This window comes from Astatotilapia calliptera, chromosome 4 (genome assembly GCF_900246225.1).
Source record: "Astatotilapia calliptera chromosome 4, fAstCal1.2, whole genome shotgun sequence".
Lineage (NCBI taxonomy): Eukaryota > Metazoa > Chordata > Actinopteri > Cichliformes > Cichlidae > Astatotilapia > Astatotilapia calliptera.
The window spans coordinates 29618557-29636933 of NC_039305.1; the positions used below are offsets into that span (position 1 = coordinate 29618557).

The 18377-nt window shown below is 43.7% G+C and overlaps 1 protein-coding gene across 1 annotated transcript; it reads left to right on the forward strand.

The window, feature by feature from the left end:
- Positions 1-255: 255 nt before the first annotated feature.
- LOC113021358 (retinoic acid receptor alpha-B-like) lies at positions 256-17627 on the forward strand. Its single transcript, XM_026165983.1, has 9 exons — positions 256-1395; positions 10576-10730; positions 11253-11394; positions 12203-12363; positions 12466-12642; positions 12776-12980; positions 13081-13148; positions 15632-15722; positions 15982-17627. Exons 1-9 carry the CDS (start codon positions 1197-1199, stop codon positions 16233-16235), a joined length of 1452 nt encoding a protein of 483 aa, XP_026021768.1. The 5' UTR covers positions 256-1196; the 3' UTR covers positions 16236-17627.
- The last annotated feature ends 750 nt before the right edge of the window (positions 17628-18377 follow it).

Sequence of the window (18377 nt, forward strand, 5' to 3'; positions counted from 1 at the left end):
TTCAGTGATTAAAATGTACTGTTTAAATTTACTCCATTACCAAACTGTTATGGGACAGGCAAATCTCCGAAAGCCCTTATATGGGGGCAAGGGAAGCCACGATTAAGATCATTTCCTTTAACTCTATACCCTCCTCCTGGTGGAACAAAGCAGGTAGGTTTTATTTGGAGGCTCGCGCATGACAAGTAGGGGGAGCTCGTGCGCAGCTGGTGTCTCTCACCAACCAGAAAGAGAGCGAGAGAGAGAGGAGAGAGAGAGAGGGTGGGGGGAGAGAGAGAGAGGCCGTCGGGTACAGAGTGGGGGTTACCACAGGACACTCGTGTACCGCTGCTGGACCTCAGCTACTAGCAACAAGCAGCGCTCCTGACTGCCTCGGATTATCTCTCCAGCTTTCCTCACCTCTGGATATTCTGCTCTTTGCATATACAGCAGCAACTTCAAAGTCCCACACCGCTCACATTTGCACATTTGGGCTTTTTTTCGGTTTTTTGCGTATTTTTGCTTTTAATGCGTGCACTCTCTAAACCGGAGCGAGCGACGCACCAACCGACCGGACCGATTTACTTTAAGGCTTTGGTTACATTCATTGACAGCGTGCGTGGATTTCAGGACAGAGTGTACTGGCTGTGACATTACGGAGCACAATGTCGGTGAAAAAGACTTCACCTGGGTGGCTTCAGGGGCAAGTTGTATGACACGATATATTTAGCCTAATAGAAAATAGGAGCTGTGGATCAGCGGACGCAGGCGGCAGCCCACACTCACTATGAAGTAAAACATGACACACGACTGTGTGACGGTGCGAGAGGCGACTGGAGCGACAGTGTTTCTCTCCCCTGGCTTTTAGTCTTTTCGTCTTTTCAGGGCTTCGAGGTAGCAGCGGCACTTGGGTTGTTAGCACTTGTAGCATTTGGACTGTAGCGATGTTTAATTTGTGAAAGAGACACAAAAGAATACATGAATAACATCACAAAAGACGGCAAAGTTTGACTGTTAACTACGTTTGTCCGAAGCCTGAAAGGTCACCGGGAATCCTCCTCCTCCTCCTCTGGCTCCTATCAGTCTGTTATGAAGATGTGAACTCTTCCTTCCCTCCGCTCCTCTTTCTCTCATCGCCGTCCAGGACGCTTTGATCTTCTCCCCCCCTCCCTCTATTTACCACACAGAGACCACATCCCGACTCCCGCCTCTCGGAGATGTACGAAAGCGTGGATGTTGTGGGTTTAAGCCCAAGCCCCAGCAGCCCAAGCACGGGCTCTTTTCTAAGCATGGACTACTACCACAGACCCCCGGGGCTCGGGCCGGAGAAGGGACTCTTGTCCGTTGTAGGAGGACTCCAGCGCCCCTTTGGAGGGTCTCTGCTGACCGGCAGGCACTGGAGCGGATCCAGCCACTGTGAGTGAGACAAAGATTATTTGTCATGTTGGAGTTTTACACAGAGCGCTGCATCATCGGCCATAGATCTGTAGTAGTACTTAAATGAGTTAAAACAAGTACCAGGGGAGTGCAGGATAATCCAGCGCTCATGCTGGAGTATTCTTGTCAGCTGAAGGGAATGAGTACATCCGTTAGCTGAGGCCAGCTGGGACACATGCCAGCATCCTCTTCGAGCTGCCACGGTTTGTTTTTAGCCTGCTGAATGAGAAGTGAGGACACAGCTACACCATTTAGCTTTTCTTAGCTAGTGTCCTTAATTAATAACGTGCTTTAAAGTCTTTACAGCTTTTGTGAGCTTTTGGTCACAGCTGTCACCTCTGTGTCAGGAGGGTTTGGACAAAAATATAAAGACATAAACTGGTCCCAGCTGTTTCACTTTGTCATCGCGTTTCCTCTTTTTCAATTGTAATTGACACATGCTGTGTGTCATCTCGGGCTTTAGCTAATTTTGATCAGTACCTTTTCACCACTTTCAGACATTTTTTTTAAGCCAAACTTTGAGTTATGAATTAAGAATGCGCTTAATCTACCGATTAAAATTGTGGTTTGTCGCAAGTGTCCATATTATAAACTTACAATTCTATAAAGTGTTCATATAATCGTACATTTATTTATTTAGTTACCAATGAACTATTGGACACACACACTTGAAACTGAAACAAACGCAGATTGTAAATAAAACTGGGATTAATGTTTTCGGTAACAACTAAGGCCCATAGGCATCTTTTATTGGTATTATTTGTTCATTTTGATTATATTGTTTTTTTTCCCTTTTCAGCCCAGGACAAAATCTTTGTTATTGAAGTTAAAAGTCTTTAGTGATCTAAAGTCTTTCAGCCCATTGTCACAAAATCGCTACATTGATCTGACACAACAGACAAACCATGGTAACTGACATCATTACGTGACGTTGTTGCCCGTTGATATTTGCGTCCATGGTGCCATCAGCCAGTTAACCTCGGTGTGTCTAAACTGTAAAGATATGAATGACTGATAAAGAATATTCCAGTTTATGATAATGACTATCCTCTGAGTTTGAGTATCATGATGACGGCGTCATTTTGGTGCATAATGGCAAAACCACACATGTATGAGATGTGAGTGTGCATGATTGTCTCTGTGTGTGTTAGCCCTGTGACAGACCAGCGACCTGTCCAGGGTGTACCCTTCCTCTCACCCTAAGCTATCAGTGTGTGTGTGTGTATATGTATATATATATATATATATATATATATATACATGTGTGTATAATATATACATACATGTGTGTATATATATGTACACACACATACATAGTATGCATAAGAATTTTGCTTTAAGAAGTAATCGGGGGAGGTGATGGCGCACTGTTTGGCCTCAGTTGTGGAATAATCTTTGCTCCTTACCATATAAGGTGCATAAATTTACCATCCAGACACTTTGATGCTTCGATGAGGTATGATATGTATGCAGAATATCAGTTTCAGCCATTATGTGCCCTGCTGACTGATCTCAGGGAATTAGATGTGATTTACAGTGGCCAGTATTCATCTGTTGTGTCACCTCCGTTTTGCACTGGCTAAATGTTCAGTGATGTTTGATATTAATAGCGCTGCTGCTTTCACTTCCTCCCTGGTACAAAAAGGGGGACAAAAACAAACTCAAACTGTAGAGACATCAGCTGTTGGCCGAATATTGACCGCAAATGGGTCAGGTAATTGAAACAGATTGGCAAGTAAATAGCAACAACAACTAGAAATAAAATCTCGGTATCTACTAATGCAAATTGTTGATTTGAAACACTGTTATTTACCTAGAATTTCACAACTGGTGCATCCCAGTTGTGGGAGGGTTGTTAAAGCCTGCTAAAGGTCGCATTCACTCGGGATGGGCTGCGCATGTGTCACAGGACTAACACGAGAATATATAAATACATAACTTCATTGATATGATTCGACAGTGTTGCCCCACCCCACTGTGACATGGCTGAAGCACTAAGCCTGAGAGTCAGACTGTAACCCTGTGGTGATGCTGCAGTGATGTCACAGCTTGCACAACTGAGTAAAAGCAATAAAGAGGAAAAGTGCAAAGTGGACTCTGGTTAGCTGGTGAGAGGGGAGGGGGGGCATATAGGAACAAGAGAGGAGCGCTCGTAAATCCAGGCTGTAAAGATGGGGATGGTTGCCCTGTGTGTGTGTGTGTGTGTGTGTGTGTGTGTGTGTGTGTCTTTGCGTGACTGGAATGAAGAGTGTCAAACAAGTTCAAAGGCCAAAGGCTATACACAGACCCAGGCACACATATTCAGCAACAACACAGAAGCTGTGTGTGTGTGTGTGTGTGTGTGTGTGTGTGTGTGTGTGTGTGTGTGTGTGTGTGTGTGTGTGTGTGTGTGTCCCTCTTCTTGAATGTTTGTTGGGTGTGATCCAGAGCAATGACTCACTGACAATTGGGAAGTGACCTACATCTCCCCCTCCCTTTATTCTTCCTTCTATCTAACTCTTTCTTTCCTGTGTCAGCTGCCCAGTCATCATTTCTCTGCACTGGATGACCTCTCTTTCTGTCTGTTGGAGGCAGTGATGCACACACACGCGCACACACACACAGTCACATTCACAGTTTGTCTGGGAATGCAAGGGTATGCTGGCCAAGTTTAACTGAAGTGTGCAAAAAAAGAGAAAAGAAAAAAAAGGTGTTTTTTGTATTCCTGTGTGTCGGTGTGTATCCTATCATACAAATGTTAAAGAGTAGTCATGGAAACCTACTTATTAATTGATTTGCTTGAGACACAGTCCTCTGCTATACAAAATCTTGGTGTACAGTTCACATCTTCATGTCCTGGTCTCATCACTGGATGCATGAGAAAGAATGAAATGTAAACCAGCCACACAAACACTTTGTTGTTTCATATTCGTAACATGCTAATTATCGCTCATATCCACTGACTGTATGTCAAAGATGGACACGGCTACTGATTTTGGACTCTGCATTTTTAAGCCTGAAGGTCAGTGCTTTGGAGCTGCGACTACAGTCGAGGCCAAAATGTTGGCGGTAGAAACTTTGACTTGTATAGTTTCCAAATGCCTTGATTGCATTTCATGCCGAAAGATTGTCACTTGCTGAAATTTAGTCATTGCAAACTGTTGAGTAAGTTTTAAAAATGTAAACTAGATAAGCTTTCATATGGTCATTTATTTCTATTTTTTGTTTTTCTGAGAAAATGTTGACTGCCAACTCAGTGGGCTAAGTTTCTGTTGTGGCGATCCACAGCTGGATCCTTGCAGAGGATCTCTTGAAGGACATAGTTGAGCTTCATCACATTGGACTACAGCTGGAGACAGAAGTCCTTGTTCCGCTCTGGAGAACTACTGCGAGCTGTGTCACTCTAACCTGGATCTGCAGAAAGAGGAGAACTGGTTGACGTGCTGCCACAGCTCATTGGCTGCAGAGCAGAACAACGACTGTCGCTCTCAGCTGCAGTGCAAGACATTGGAGCAAGAGTTCATTCACAGAGCCAGCAGAGAAGAAGCTGTTAGTGCTGTTACGCCTGAAAGTAGTGCACTGTGCAAGCCTCCGTACATATTTCAGGATGTCAGTCGGACAGTTTGAGCTCTTGTTGGCAGAGTTGGGGCCACATTTGAGGAGCCAAATAGATCATGTCAGAGATCCGATTGACCGGGATATGTTCAATACCGCTGAGCGTACCGCAAGCTACAAATGCACTTGTTGCCAAATGCAGCGTTCTGATTGGTCAGTCTGTCTTTTGGTCTGTTATTTACATTAAAAAATAAATAAATAAATGCAGCATAAAATCAGTTTAACAAACTTTGAAATATGAATCTTAGGCATAAAATTCAACCATAAGGCCTTTTATAGTTCAATGTGGCAAGTGTGTGTAATACAAGCTGTCCTTGTGGTTGCGTTATGTTATTAGGTCAGAGTGAGCACATCATTGTGTAGTCACTGCTTTTTGGCAATACTGGATTTACAGGATTGTTGATAGTTATGAAATAACTTGATTTAATCATTATTACACAATGTAATAAGCCAAACACGAACATCGTCATCCCATTCAGTGCAGTACTTTCAGCTGCAGGCTTACAGCAGGTAGTTCTGCATGTTTGGTTTGTCTCTCATTCAGGAATCAAACCAGGGAGCGTTCACTTGTTAGACAATCGTGTAAGCCAGCGGTCCCCAACCTTTTTTGCACCACGGACCGGTCAGACAATGTCAGACAATATTTTCACCGGCCTTTAAGGTGTGACGGATAAATACAACAAAATAAAATGACAGGACCAAGACAAAAACTGTTGTATTTTGTAAATATAATAATAAACGCGAATTCACTGTGTAATTGTGTAACTTTATTAGCATTAACAACATTTAGAGTAACATCCTCCTCTCTGCCCCTTAATGCTCTCTGGTCGCTATAGTAACACATAAATATTTCTTTCAAAATAAGACACACAAGTTAATGGTGAAAACCCTGAAAACCATGAATTTCACCCCAAACCTCAACTCTCGCGGCTCGGTACCAAACGACTCACAGACCGGTACCGGTCCGTGGCCCCGGGGGTTTGGGACCGCTGGTGTAAGCCACGTCACTGCTGATTCCAGCTGCAATGAGCTTTTCAGTACAGCTCGTTATCATTGTGATATGGAACAAGATGATGGGGGAATTTCATCCATATTGCTCGATTAGAGGTGAAACGAGCTAGTGTCTAACCAAGAAAATTCTTCAAAAGTAATAAAGATGGTATGAAAGTCAAGTTTAAGAACTTCCTGGTTGCCGTCTCTCTGTGTTTCTGGTCTCTAAGCTGGCAGATCACACTCTCTATTCAGCAGAGGCTTGCTGGCGCCATGCCATGACTGCCTGGGGCTCCCATTTAACAATATTTTACATCAGATTGGTGAAACGGCTCAGCCCAGCACTGGCTAACATTTCATGCTGCTGCTGCTGGTCGTGAGCTGACCCCAGGACACAGTTTGGCTGAGCACACCAGACTCTGAAGGGTTTAACCATTTGTTGACCTGAGTAAACCTCAAGGCTCAAATTAATATGGGCTTTACTAGTTAGCTGCAGGTGTTAAACTAACTTTTGGATAAAGTTTTATTTCGTATGTGTGCACAGTGCAGCTAGAAAAGCATTTCATTGTGTGCGTCTGTACTGCATCGGGACAGTAAAGCTAACGTTCTGGTTCAGGTTGGAAAAACTTAACTAGAGGATCCTGATAAGAAACAAAAGAGGTGATGACTAACTAAAGGGCTGATAAACCGAACACACGGCCCAGCTGGCCTCTCATCTTATTGAGACAAAAGCTCTTATCTCATGACCATAGAGCTTTAAAAGACGATCTTTTCTCTTCCTTAAAGGTACAACTTTAGTTTGTGCCTTTTTAAAGCAAACCAAATGTATACTGATACTCCACCCAAATCACTACAGCTGAAACCACCAATCTATTTTTGCAGCAACCGTTAAAGGAAACTAAATCATCATATTTATAGGAATCATTTCAAAAGTAAAAGAGAAAAAAATGTGTACTTTATAGCTTCTCAATGGAAAGATTTTTGTCTGTCTGTCATGATCACTTATGAAAGTATTTGTAATGTAGTGCTATGTGTGGTTACAGTGCCATAACCTCACTTCAGATTGTACTTGAGAGGGCCACCTGATTCTATTTTGCAGTTCATTTGAACATTTATTATTTTTCACATCGGTTGAATGAATGGATACTAAAAAGTCACAGAACAAAACAATCAAATGTACACTGTATGTATATCAGAGTGCCATTTTAAGCCTTTATTCACATTTCTTATTAAATACATCATATTTAAAGTGTTTATGAAACACTGACGAAGGTCACACAGGCTGAAACGTTGTAACTGAATAAAATATTATGGTAAGCAGGACTGTCTGCCGAGGTGCTACTATATATTTTCCTGTCTGCACCTGTCATTGACTCAGTTGTGCAGAGTTTCCTAAAAAGAAAAAGTGTTTATAAAATGAAACGAGGCACTTGGTGACATATTGCATGCGAGATGCCAGATCAGATTGCCGTGTGTGGCTAACGCTGGCAGCAGCAGTCTTCATGTAGGTTAAAGTCCACATGCTGGTGCAGAATGTGGTTGCTCTCTGGTCGAGTGGTTATTCTTCAGCTCTCTGTGACATGTACATTCTGCTGTTCACTTTCTACATCAAAGCCGTGCAGGTTTGCTGGTTAGGACAGCTTACTTTGCACCCACAGCTCTGAGGGTGAGGGCAGCAGCTTTTCCACGTCTGGCCATCCTAGTCACGCATATCCCCAAACAATGTGCCTGATAGGAAAAACTCATTTCACTCCTCTTTATAGAGTAACTTGAGAGTGTTTGATACAATCGGGTCTTTAGAAAGAGTTCTCTTGAGTTTTTGCACATGGGTGGCAAAATGACGCAGTGATTACCTCACTGAAGGTACTGTGTCCAAGTTTCCTCTCAGCTTTTTTATAAGCCTCCTGTAGTCACAGGCTTAAAAGGACTGGAAAAACTGTGATTAGTTGTAATTATTGGGATTATTCTTTGCAAAAATGAGCTAAAAATCCTCTGCGGTCAGTAAGTGTGTGAAGACAGGAACCATGGAGGTCACCAGATGCTGAAGTTTCCCTTCTTGAGAAACTTGGCCCAACATTTACAGCAGCTGTCTCCAGTTGTTGGTTCCAAAATTCCTAAAGTTTTGATTTCAGGAAATTAAAAGTCTTTAATATGTTTAATAAATTTATTTTTTAAATTTAAATCCAACCCCCCAAAACACTGTGACATAAAAAGATCTGTTTACTTAAATCTTTGTCTTATTGTTTGTTTGCTTTTTTGTAGAATTATTTCAAATGAATAACTGTAGATGTGCTCAAAATTGATCAAAACACTAGCATCTGTTCCTAAATCAAGTTGGAGACCCGTCTTTGGAGATGCCCTCTTACTCGCTTATACAGTAAAGACCTTTGCCCTCGTTTGGAGCCACAGCTCCAGCGCTGCAGTGTGTGTGCGTGTGTGTGTGCGCGTGTGTGTGTGTGTGTGTGTGTGCGTGTGTGTGTGTGTGCGTGGACACACTGCTGCCTGTGGCCGTCATGTCCGACACACTGAAGCAGAAGTGGAAAGCAATAGGAAGAGATTAACAAACACAAAGATGAAAACAGAGAAAGAGGCACTTGGTAAGCAGAGGGGAGGGAACGCATGGCGAGAGGCGGGTCTGAGTGAGAAGTTTAAAAGAGGTCAGACGGTGCTTCAGGGAATGCATGGCTAGAGTGTCAGTGAGAAGAGAGCAAAGGCAAATAGAGGAAAGATGAAGTGAGGAGAAGATGGAGGAATGGTATGATGCGGCAGAGGAGGAGGATCTCTGCGTTTCTCTCTGTGTAAACAGAAGCACAGCAGAGTAGAGGGGAGTTGAATCTCCTCCATAGAGGAATGTCTGGTATGGCTACTAAAGGGGGAGGGTAGACGTGTGTGTGTGTGTGTGTGTGTGTGTGTGTGTGTGTGTGTGTGTGTGTGTGTGTGTGTGTGTGTGTGTGTGTGTGTGTGCGAGAGAGAGAGAGAGAGAATGTGTTAGGTCAGAGGAGGCAAAGTGGGAGAGGGAGTAGGGTTTGTTAATCTGAAGGGCCGAGACCTCCAAAGTAAATCACCGTTGAAGTTTACCTTTGAACAAAACAAGGCGTCAGCTTTGACAGAGACTCAGGAGCAGAGCAGCACTTAGTGCTAACACACAGCAACTCTGATCAGCAGGCTGATGTGATCCAGCTTTGTCGGGCCAAGTGTGTCCGGTGCTGGATGGTTGAGCTGATTACTGTGAGTTTGCTCGGCTAACATCATCTCAGAAGTTCCCTTAAATATAAATTATAATAAATATCCATATTAGTTTGTTTTGTTTTTTCCGTTATTTGTTTGCCCACACCAACCAGATACCCATGGCCTTTCACTATCTCACATTTAGGGGTGAGGAATGTACCTCAAAACGTTTTCTGTGATTGCAGCAGCTGCTGTTGTGGCAGCAACAGCATTACAGTGCAAGACTACAGTGATAGCCAGTAACTGAGGGAACTTATCCCTGTAACTGTTCAGGGCATGCACAATGTTGTCGCATTGAAATAAAATATTATTTTGTACCTTTAAGCCCTCCTTTAACACTGCATCAGTAATTTCCATCCACAGGTAGAGTATGACTAGCGAGTACTCCAGTGATATCTCCTCCTCACTTGCTTTCATAGCCTGATTGTACTTGACGATGTATTTTTGAGTGTCCAAAAAGGAACCAGGTGAGGGATGAGTTACTATCCCAGGTGAGTAGTTTTTAGCCTGAGCTCTGGGGAATCCCCAAAAGAACGAGAAGTTTCCTTCAAAGGGTGGCTGTGCTCTTAGAGATAGCGTGAGGAGCTCGGTCATTCGAGAGGAAGCTGGTTGAGTTGAATTAGGCGTCTGACTAGGATGCCTTTTGGACACCTTGTAGGCGAGGTGTTCCGAGCAAAACCTACTGGGAGGAGGTCCCGGATCAGACCCAGGAGGGAGTATATATGTTGGCCAGTTTGGGAACAACTCAGTGTGCCCCCAGCCCTGGATGAGCTGGAAGACGTGACCAAGGAGAGGGAAGTTTGGGCTGCTCAGCTGAGACTGGTACCCCTGTGATCTGAACCCAGACAAGGAACATTGGATGAAAAACACTGATGGATGATGGACGGGGTGGCTGTAGCTCAGGAGGTAGAGCAGGTCATCTGCAGATCAGAAGGTGGTTTGATTCCTGGCTCCCTCAGTCTCCATGCCAAATATCCTTGAGCAAGATACTAACCCCCACTTGCTCTCTGATGCATACATCAGAGTATGAATGCGTATGAATGTGTATGTTAGCTAAAGCACTGACAAAGCATAGAGTGCTTGTGTGTATAGGTGAATGAGGCGTGTTGTATACAGCGCTTTGAGTCCTCCAGGAGAGTAGAAAAGCACTATATAAGAATAAGAATCAGTCCAAAAAAGGCCACATCGGCACTAATAAATACATGTGTGTCATAAACGACTCCACTCAGTCACTTGAAGGTTAAAGAAAAGTCTCCTTTCAGACAGGCAGAGCTCCAGGATGACATAAATGAGGATTATTTGCTCTTTGTAAATTGTAGCCTGATTGCATGTAAATCTCTTTTGCAGCCATAGAGACCGAGAGCACGAGCTCAGGGGAGGACCTGCTTGTCCCCAGTCCTCCCTCACCTCCTCCACCACCTCGTATCTACAAACCCTGCTTTGTCTGCCAGGACAAATCATCAGGATACCATTATGGAGTCAGCGCCTGCGAAGGCTGCAAGGTAGGCAGCGAAACATAAGCACTTGAGTTTGGAAAACATGCACACTAAGCCACAGTGCTCCTTCTGGACCATAAAACTTCATCTACAGTTTGAAAGCCAACTTAAATGGCAGCGTATAGAGCAAGAGACTTCGGAGTATTTGCAGAAAGTGTCAGCAAAGAGGTCACGACCTTTATGCTTCATCTAATCCTGTAGAGACACACAAAGGATCTGTCTGTGCAATTAGTGTCTGCTTTGATATTGCTGTGTGTGTGTGTGTGTGTGTGTGTGTGTGTGTGTGTGTGTGTGTGTGTGTGTGTGTGTGTGTGTGTGTGTGTGTGTGTGTGTGCTTTGATGTGCTTGTGGTCAGACTCATGTTCTGTTAGACCTCCGCCCAGCAGCCCATCAGCTGAATGAGTCACTTCAGGATTACACTTGTTACAGTTGAAATAATTCTGCAGTTTTCATTCCAGTTCCAGCTCCTGCCCACGCTCACAGCGCTTTCTGTTACCCTTTTTCTCAACATCTGTTTCTCTCTGTCAGGGTTTCTTTCGGAGGAGCATCCAGAAGAACATGGTGTACACGTGCCACCGGGACAAAGTCTGTGTCATCAACAAAGTGACGAGGAACCGGTGTCAGTCATGTCGACTACAGAAGTGCCTGGATGTGGGCATGTCTAAAGAGCGTGAGTACGGGCGCAGGTTGATTTTTGTGGGTGTGTGGAAGAAAGGCAGCTTCTTAAGCAGGCAAATGCTTTAAGTTGCTTAGAGGTCTTGCAGTTTTACTCTTTGGGGTGGCTGTGGCTCAGGAGGTAGAGTTGGTCGGCTACTAATCAGAAGGTCGGTGCTTCAATCCCTGCATTTCAGACTTATGTGAATATTAGATAGGAAGCACTTACAGGGGGTGTATATGTGTTTATGGGGAAAGACTTTTCCTGACTTCTGGGCCTCAGTGCTGTATTCTAACCTTGTTGTTTGTCTCCCTCTGGTGGTCGTTCCTAGTTAACACATGGCCCTGAAAGCTTTAGTGCTCCTGCATGTCTATGCTGGCTGCTTTTTCATATCATTTCATAATGCACAGCGTGTGAACCAAGAATCAAGTCAGTATGAATGTAGTAGATGTGATTATACTCATTTATTTCATGAAGAGGAAAACTTTCCCTTACCCTGGTCTGGAACAGATGCTGTTTGGCAGATTTTGCTTCCTGTGAAAAAAGAGAGTGGTGTTAACTGTAAGCAGCAGTTTGAGACATGAACCCCCGTTTAGTGTTGAGTCAATCTGCAAATAAAAAGAAACTTAATAATTTTGGACTTTTAGGGCTAATTCGTGAAACAGTCTCCAGGCTAGTTGTTTCCAGTCCATGTGCTAAGTGAAGTGGCTGCATATTAAACGGGGAAGTATTTCAGGTGTCCGACGTCTTACGGTGGATTGCAGATTCTTCATGGGGATGAATGTTCTCAGCTAAATCCTCTCATCTTCATTTCCATTCCAAGTGGTGCGAAATGACCGAACAAAGAAGAAGAAGGAAGAGAAGAAGCAGCCCGACACAGAGCTCTACGTCCTGTCAGCAGACATGGAGCAGATGATCGAACGAGTTCGCCGGGCCCATCAGGATACATTCCCCTCCCTCTGTCAGCTGGGAAAATACACCACGGTACTCACACACACACACAGACGAGCGTATGTGAGTTCAAAAACTGAAGGTCAAAAACTGATTTTTATTCAATCGGCCTTTGGTTTCTCTTCTATCCTGCAGAGCAACAGCTCGGAGCAGCGCGTGGCTCTGGATGTGAGTCTCTGGGACAAGTTCAGCGAACTGTCTACCAAATGCATTATTAAGACAGTGGAGTTTGCTAAGCAGCTCCCAGGTTTCACCACCCTAACCATCGCTGATCAGATCACGCTGCTCAAAGCCGCATGCCTCGACATACTGGTGAGGATTTCCTGCAAGCTGCAATAAACAATTTCTCACAAACAGACGTCGCGGATGGAAACTGAACGCCTCTGACACGTCGGCCTCCGTTATAACAAAGAGTTACTAAACAGATAATGAATCCTTTTCCTAGATTCTGAGGATCTGCACCCGCTACACTCCAGAGAAGGACACCATGACCTTCTCCGACGGCCTCACCCTCAATCGTACTCAGATGCACAACGCCGGGTTTGGACCGCTCACAGACCTGGTGTTCGCCTTTGCCAACCAGCTGCTCCCGCTGGAAATGGACGATGCAGAAACGGGGTTACTCAGTGCCATCTGCCTGCTCTGTGGAGGTACTGCACTGTGTGTCGCAGCAGCATGAGTGAAAGGAAAGACAAAGGAGACATACTGACACTGAAGCGATGCTTTGTGTTTGTTATTTGTTTTTCACAGATCGTCAGGATCTGGAGGAATCAGAGAAGGTGGATATTCTTCAGGAGCCGATGCTCGAAGCTTTGAAGGTTAGACTTTAAGTTATTACTCGACTTCCATTCTTGAGCATAAACTTTGCTGTACAAAACTAACGTGTGCAGTTGAACAGATGTGCGTATCTGTGTTTCTGCGCTCTAAGCACAGTGTGTCTTTACTGAAGGCACAAAGCTTTAAAAGGAGTTATCTTAATAAAGTGACATTTGGCGCTCATGTTCATGTTAATCAGGACACACGCCACTTCACGCGGCGGTGTGACTCACTGATGCGCACTGATGGAGGAGGAGGGAGAGAGAGAGAGTGTGTTCAGCTGACAGGATAGAGATTAGTAGCTGCCCACGTGTGTTGAACTAGTTTCAGTGGAGAACAATGATTGGTCATGAAGAGCAAGAGAGGAATCCTGAATTTTACTTGTTGTAGTCAAGTAATCAGTTACTTCAATGCTACTGTATAACCCTAAATAACATTCTTTCCATTTATTTAAATTAGAGCTGGGCGATATGAGATTTTTTCATATCACGATATGTTTTTTTCATTTCAGGCGATAACGATATCTATCACGATATAAGCCAAATAACTATATTTGTAAGATTTAAATGTGCTGTTGCTCACAAGTAAAATGTGAAATAATCAGCAGCTTGTTTTTATTTAAATATTATTTCAGTTACAGTTACTTTAGTCTGACAAAAGCCGAATGACGAATTAGCGCTTCCATTCAGAGATTGAGCTGCACCGCTTTATTGTATTTCCAGACTTGCTTTCGGCACATTTACAGTGCACGCTACTCTGTTTGTTGTCAGACTTGAAATAGCCGAAATACCTTCACACTACGGAACTTCTGTGGCTCTTCCGTTCGACAATCTCTCCGGCGTTGGAACCATCATCTGTTTTCTCTTCGGTAACCTTCGGTCACGCTCTCGGTTGATTTTTCTAGTCGGCACACTCATTTCCTCCATTACCCGGGCGGCACGGCGGCTGGCTGCTTCCCAAACAAATACACATGTGCGGCTTGGCACTTGTGCTGTACGTAACAAGTCACGTGACGTGACGTTGCGGCTGTGATTGGTTCGGCTCTGGTTCGTTAATTTGGATTGGCTGTTCTTCTTCTTCTTTTTTTTTTTTTAAGAGAACAAGAGCGGTGAGGCCTATCACAATAGTTTAACTTTTTTATCGAGAAAAAGTTATTTCGCAATACATATCGTTATCGTTCTATCGCCCAGCTCTAATTTAAATACTTATTCCATCTGTGCATGAATATTTTACTCCATGAAGACTTGGTGCTTCTTTCTTGGTTTGTCCGTAGTGTAAACTGCTCTTTGCATTTCTTTGGTTAAAGCTGTTTATTTGTGTTTGGAGAGTTTTAGCGTACATCAGTGCTGATTAGAAAACAGTTGATGGTTAACTGCTGATGCACATTCTTAAACACTAATCTCAGGAGTGCTCTGACCGGCATCATTCAAGCAGCTCCTGTTGGAATATCAAAGAAAATGTTGAGATGCTGCTTATATTCAGTTCACTTCATTTCAATTCAGTTCAGCTGTGTTTCTATTGCACCGAATCACCACAACAGTTACCAGTGAAAGTAAAGATGCAACATTAACCCCATCAATCAGAGACCGGGCCTATCCTGATGTGCACATTGGTTCGCCGTCCTGGGTTATGGGGCATTACGGTTAATTGGTTGTGTGTAAATACATCAGTGTGTTACAGCGTGTATGAGTTTCATTCAATTGTTCCTACTAAACGTGGTGATATAGCCTCAAAATCATGTCTCAGTATTTGAAGAATATTTCGACAACACAAAATACTGAAAAACATTTTCTTGATACTTGGAGTCTGCAGGCATCAGCAGTAAAGCTAAACGAAGGGCTTTTAAGTAAGCACAAATAGAGCTAAAATGTGTTTTCCATGGAAAGTCACTAAAAACGTGTAGAGTGGTCCCTCGCTACAACGCGGTTCACCTTTTGCGGCCTCGCTGTTTCGCTGATTTTTTTGTGCCATCTTGCTTTTCTTTTTTTCTTTTTTTTAACAGCACATTGTGTTCTGCGTCCTGATTGGCTGCAGACCATTGTCAATCAATCTCGTGCTGTGTCTCCTGTCCAGTACAGAATGTGTTCAGCTTGTCAAATGTACATAAATCTTTGATTGCTAGCATTGAAGTCCTGCGCTGTATGTTTGTAAGTTCCCCCCCCCCCCCCCCCAAAAAAAAAAACAAAACAGCAATGTCAACTAAACATTTTGCACCATCAAAGGCACCTGCGGGTTTGGTTTCATTCTATAATACTGGGCTTATTTTTCTACGAAGGTTTGAGTGTTAAACAAGAGAGAAAAGTGTGAAAGTGTGAGGAGTTTTACAGCCTTACAACATCTATAATAATTGTAAGAAATAAAGCTGACTACGTCACGGATTTATTTTTAGAACGTAACTCCCGCGATAAACGAGGGAGCACTGTACATGGGTATTATCGTGGATGATAACACCTCTTCCTAAAATGTTCATCACCTGTGTCTGTAGCTCTATGTGAGGAGGAGGCGGCCTGACAAACCCTGCATGTTCCCCAAGATACTGATGAAGATTACTGACCTCAGGAGCATCAGTGTTAAAGGTAACACATTTACACACACACACATTAACTGGCAAATACTAACCTCTTGTGTTTGAAACAAACATTGTTAGAGCTACAGCTGGACTCATGATCTTTCTTATCTAAAATGTAATGGTGGTTTCCCAGCAGTGCATTATCCTTCATTAATATCTAAATGAAAAGTAAATGAATTTTAAAGTTTAAGAATTCATTCCTCCTGTGATGTTTTATTCCACCAAGGCCGTTATGCTGACCTTCTCTCTGAAACGCTTTCTCTTAGGAGCAGAGCGAGTGATCACACTGAAAATGGAGATCCCTGGCTCCATGCCTCCTCTCATCCAGGAGATGCTGGAGAACTCTGAGGGACTGGAGGGGCACGGAGCAGGGGGAGGAAAAGGAAGAGGAGGAGCCAGGAGGGAGGTGGAAGAAGAACCGGGAAGCTGCCGTTCGAGTCCGATGCACAAACCGGTCCATTTTCCCAGCCCGAGCCCCGTTCCCCGCTCCCCCTCCTCTCCTTCCCCTCCCTCCACCTGAGGCTCCACAATCTGCAAACGGCAGTAGAGGAACTTGAGCAGAGCATCTTGCTCCAGGAACTTTCTGGGTTGTTGGTGACCTGCTTGGACTGCTTGTGTTGACAAATCATGGTTCTTGATGTTAAATGCAAAAAAGCCAACACATTTCTTTTTAATGATGTATAAAAAGCTGATGACATGGACAGACCGAACAGAATTCCTCGTGAATCAGATTTCCTTCAGTGCAAAAAGTCACGTGCTGTATAGTTGGGAGATTTATTGTGTGTAATATAGTGTATATATCAAAGGCTGTGAAAAAAGAAGAAGCTGAGACTGAGACAGGCTGATACAAGAGGTTATTTTCCTAACTGTACATATGTAAATACTGTATTTTTCCCAGCACAGCTAACCAGCCTTCACCTCACCAACACAAATACACTTCACCTCCTCTCTTCTTACCGCTCACAAGGATAAATAAAAATCTTGGAGACTTTGTAGATCATCATCATCAACTTTGGATTATTTTCAGATTCAAGTCCAGCAAATTAAAGTAGCTTCAACAAACTGTGAAACACATGAAATTAGTTTTATATAATAATAACCTGTCTTCCCCGTTGGTGGACATTATCAACCAAAGCAGAGTTGATAGACGTGTCATCAGTGACATCACGAACATCTAAATGTTCAAGCTGTGTTTTGAGGCTGCAGTGGTGCCCTTGAAGTATTGTTACAACTGAATTCATTTTCAGTGGTCACCGTATGTACAGAATCACCAGTCAGATTAACTGTTTAAGAGGGTTACCATCTTTATGACAAAATAAAGCTTTAATCTAATTTAGTTTTTCCCCTGGGAAGTTCTGCTTCGAACACCATGTTTGCCACTGCAGAATTCCCCCTAACTGCAGCTTCAGCACGTGGAAATATGCTATACAAAAAGCTGCCAAACAAATGTTCCATGTATGTAGGGAGGGCACTGGCCACTCTGTAAAATTTGCTGCCCCCCCCAGTGGCCCCGCCCCCGGCAAGACTGTGTTATGTTGGTAATAATTCTAAAAAATGTGAGCACGAGAGAGGAAGACACCCTACAGTGGGTTTAAACATTAACTCAGGCGCTCCTGGTTTGTATGCCATCAAAAGAAAATACCATTTGTTCTGTAGAGGCCACTGCAGTAGAAACATGTTTTTGTCTATCAGTGCCCGGCTCCCTCACTGCTTTTTGCTCAGTTGTTTTTTATTGTGTGCACCTCTTGATGTCACCGTCTGTTTACACAGTGTTACTGCCTCACTACAACTTCCCTGCTGTCAGGTACAATTCATCTCTATTTCAGTGTTGTCCCCTTTACTGTCTGGTGAGGCAACACTGGAAAGTCTCACATACAGAGCGTTCAATAAAGAAGCGTCACTCTCTTATAAATTGTGAAAATATGTGTTTTTGTGGTGCAAAATGCTAGCAGGCAGGGTGTAGATGCAACGCTATAACCAAGTGGCAGGCATAGCATACACTGTGCTTAGTTTGGCCTGAAAGTCCTCAGGTCAAAATGGGCGCCGCCCCCTAGGATGGTCAAGAATGATGAAGCTAAGATACTGTGGGACTTAGAGATACAGACAGGCAAACTGGTGATGGCTAACCAACCTGACAGTAGTGATGGATAAGCAGAGGAAGCTGTATTGATAGATGTAGCTATACCAAGTGATAGCAACATCAGGAAGAAGGAACATGAAGCTGGAGAAATACCAAGGGCCAAAAGAGGAGCTCAAGAAGATGTGAAGGCAACAGTGGTCCCAGTGCAATTGGAGCACTCAGGGCAGTGACCTCCAAAACTGGGCGAGTGGCTCCAGCATATTGCAGGAACAACATCTGAGATCTCTGTCCAGAAGAGCTCAGGCTGTGGCTCAGGCAGTAGAGCAGATCAGCTACTGGAAGGTTGGTGGTTTGATTCCTGGCTTCCCCAGTCTGCATGCCAAATGTCTTTGGGCAAGATATTAACCCCAAATTACCCTCCGATGCGTTCATCGGAGTGTGAATGTTTATTAGTTGTACTTGAGTTTATGAGTGCGTGTGAATGTGGCATGTTGTATAGAGCTCTTTGAGTACTCTGGGAGAGAAGAAAAGCGCTATAAGAATCAGTCCATTTACCATTTACCAAGAGTGCAGTCCTGGGAA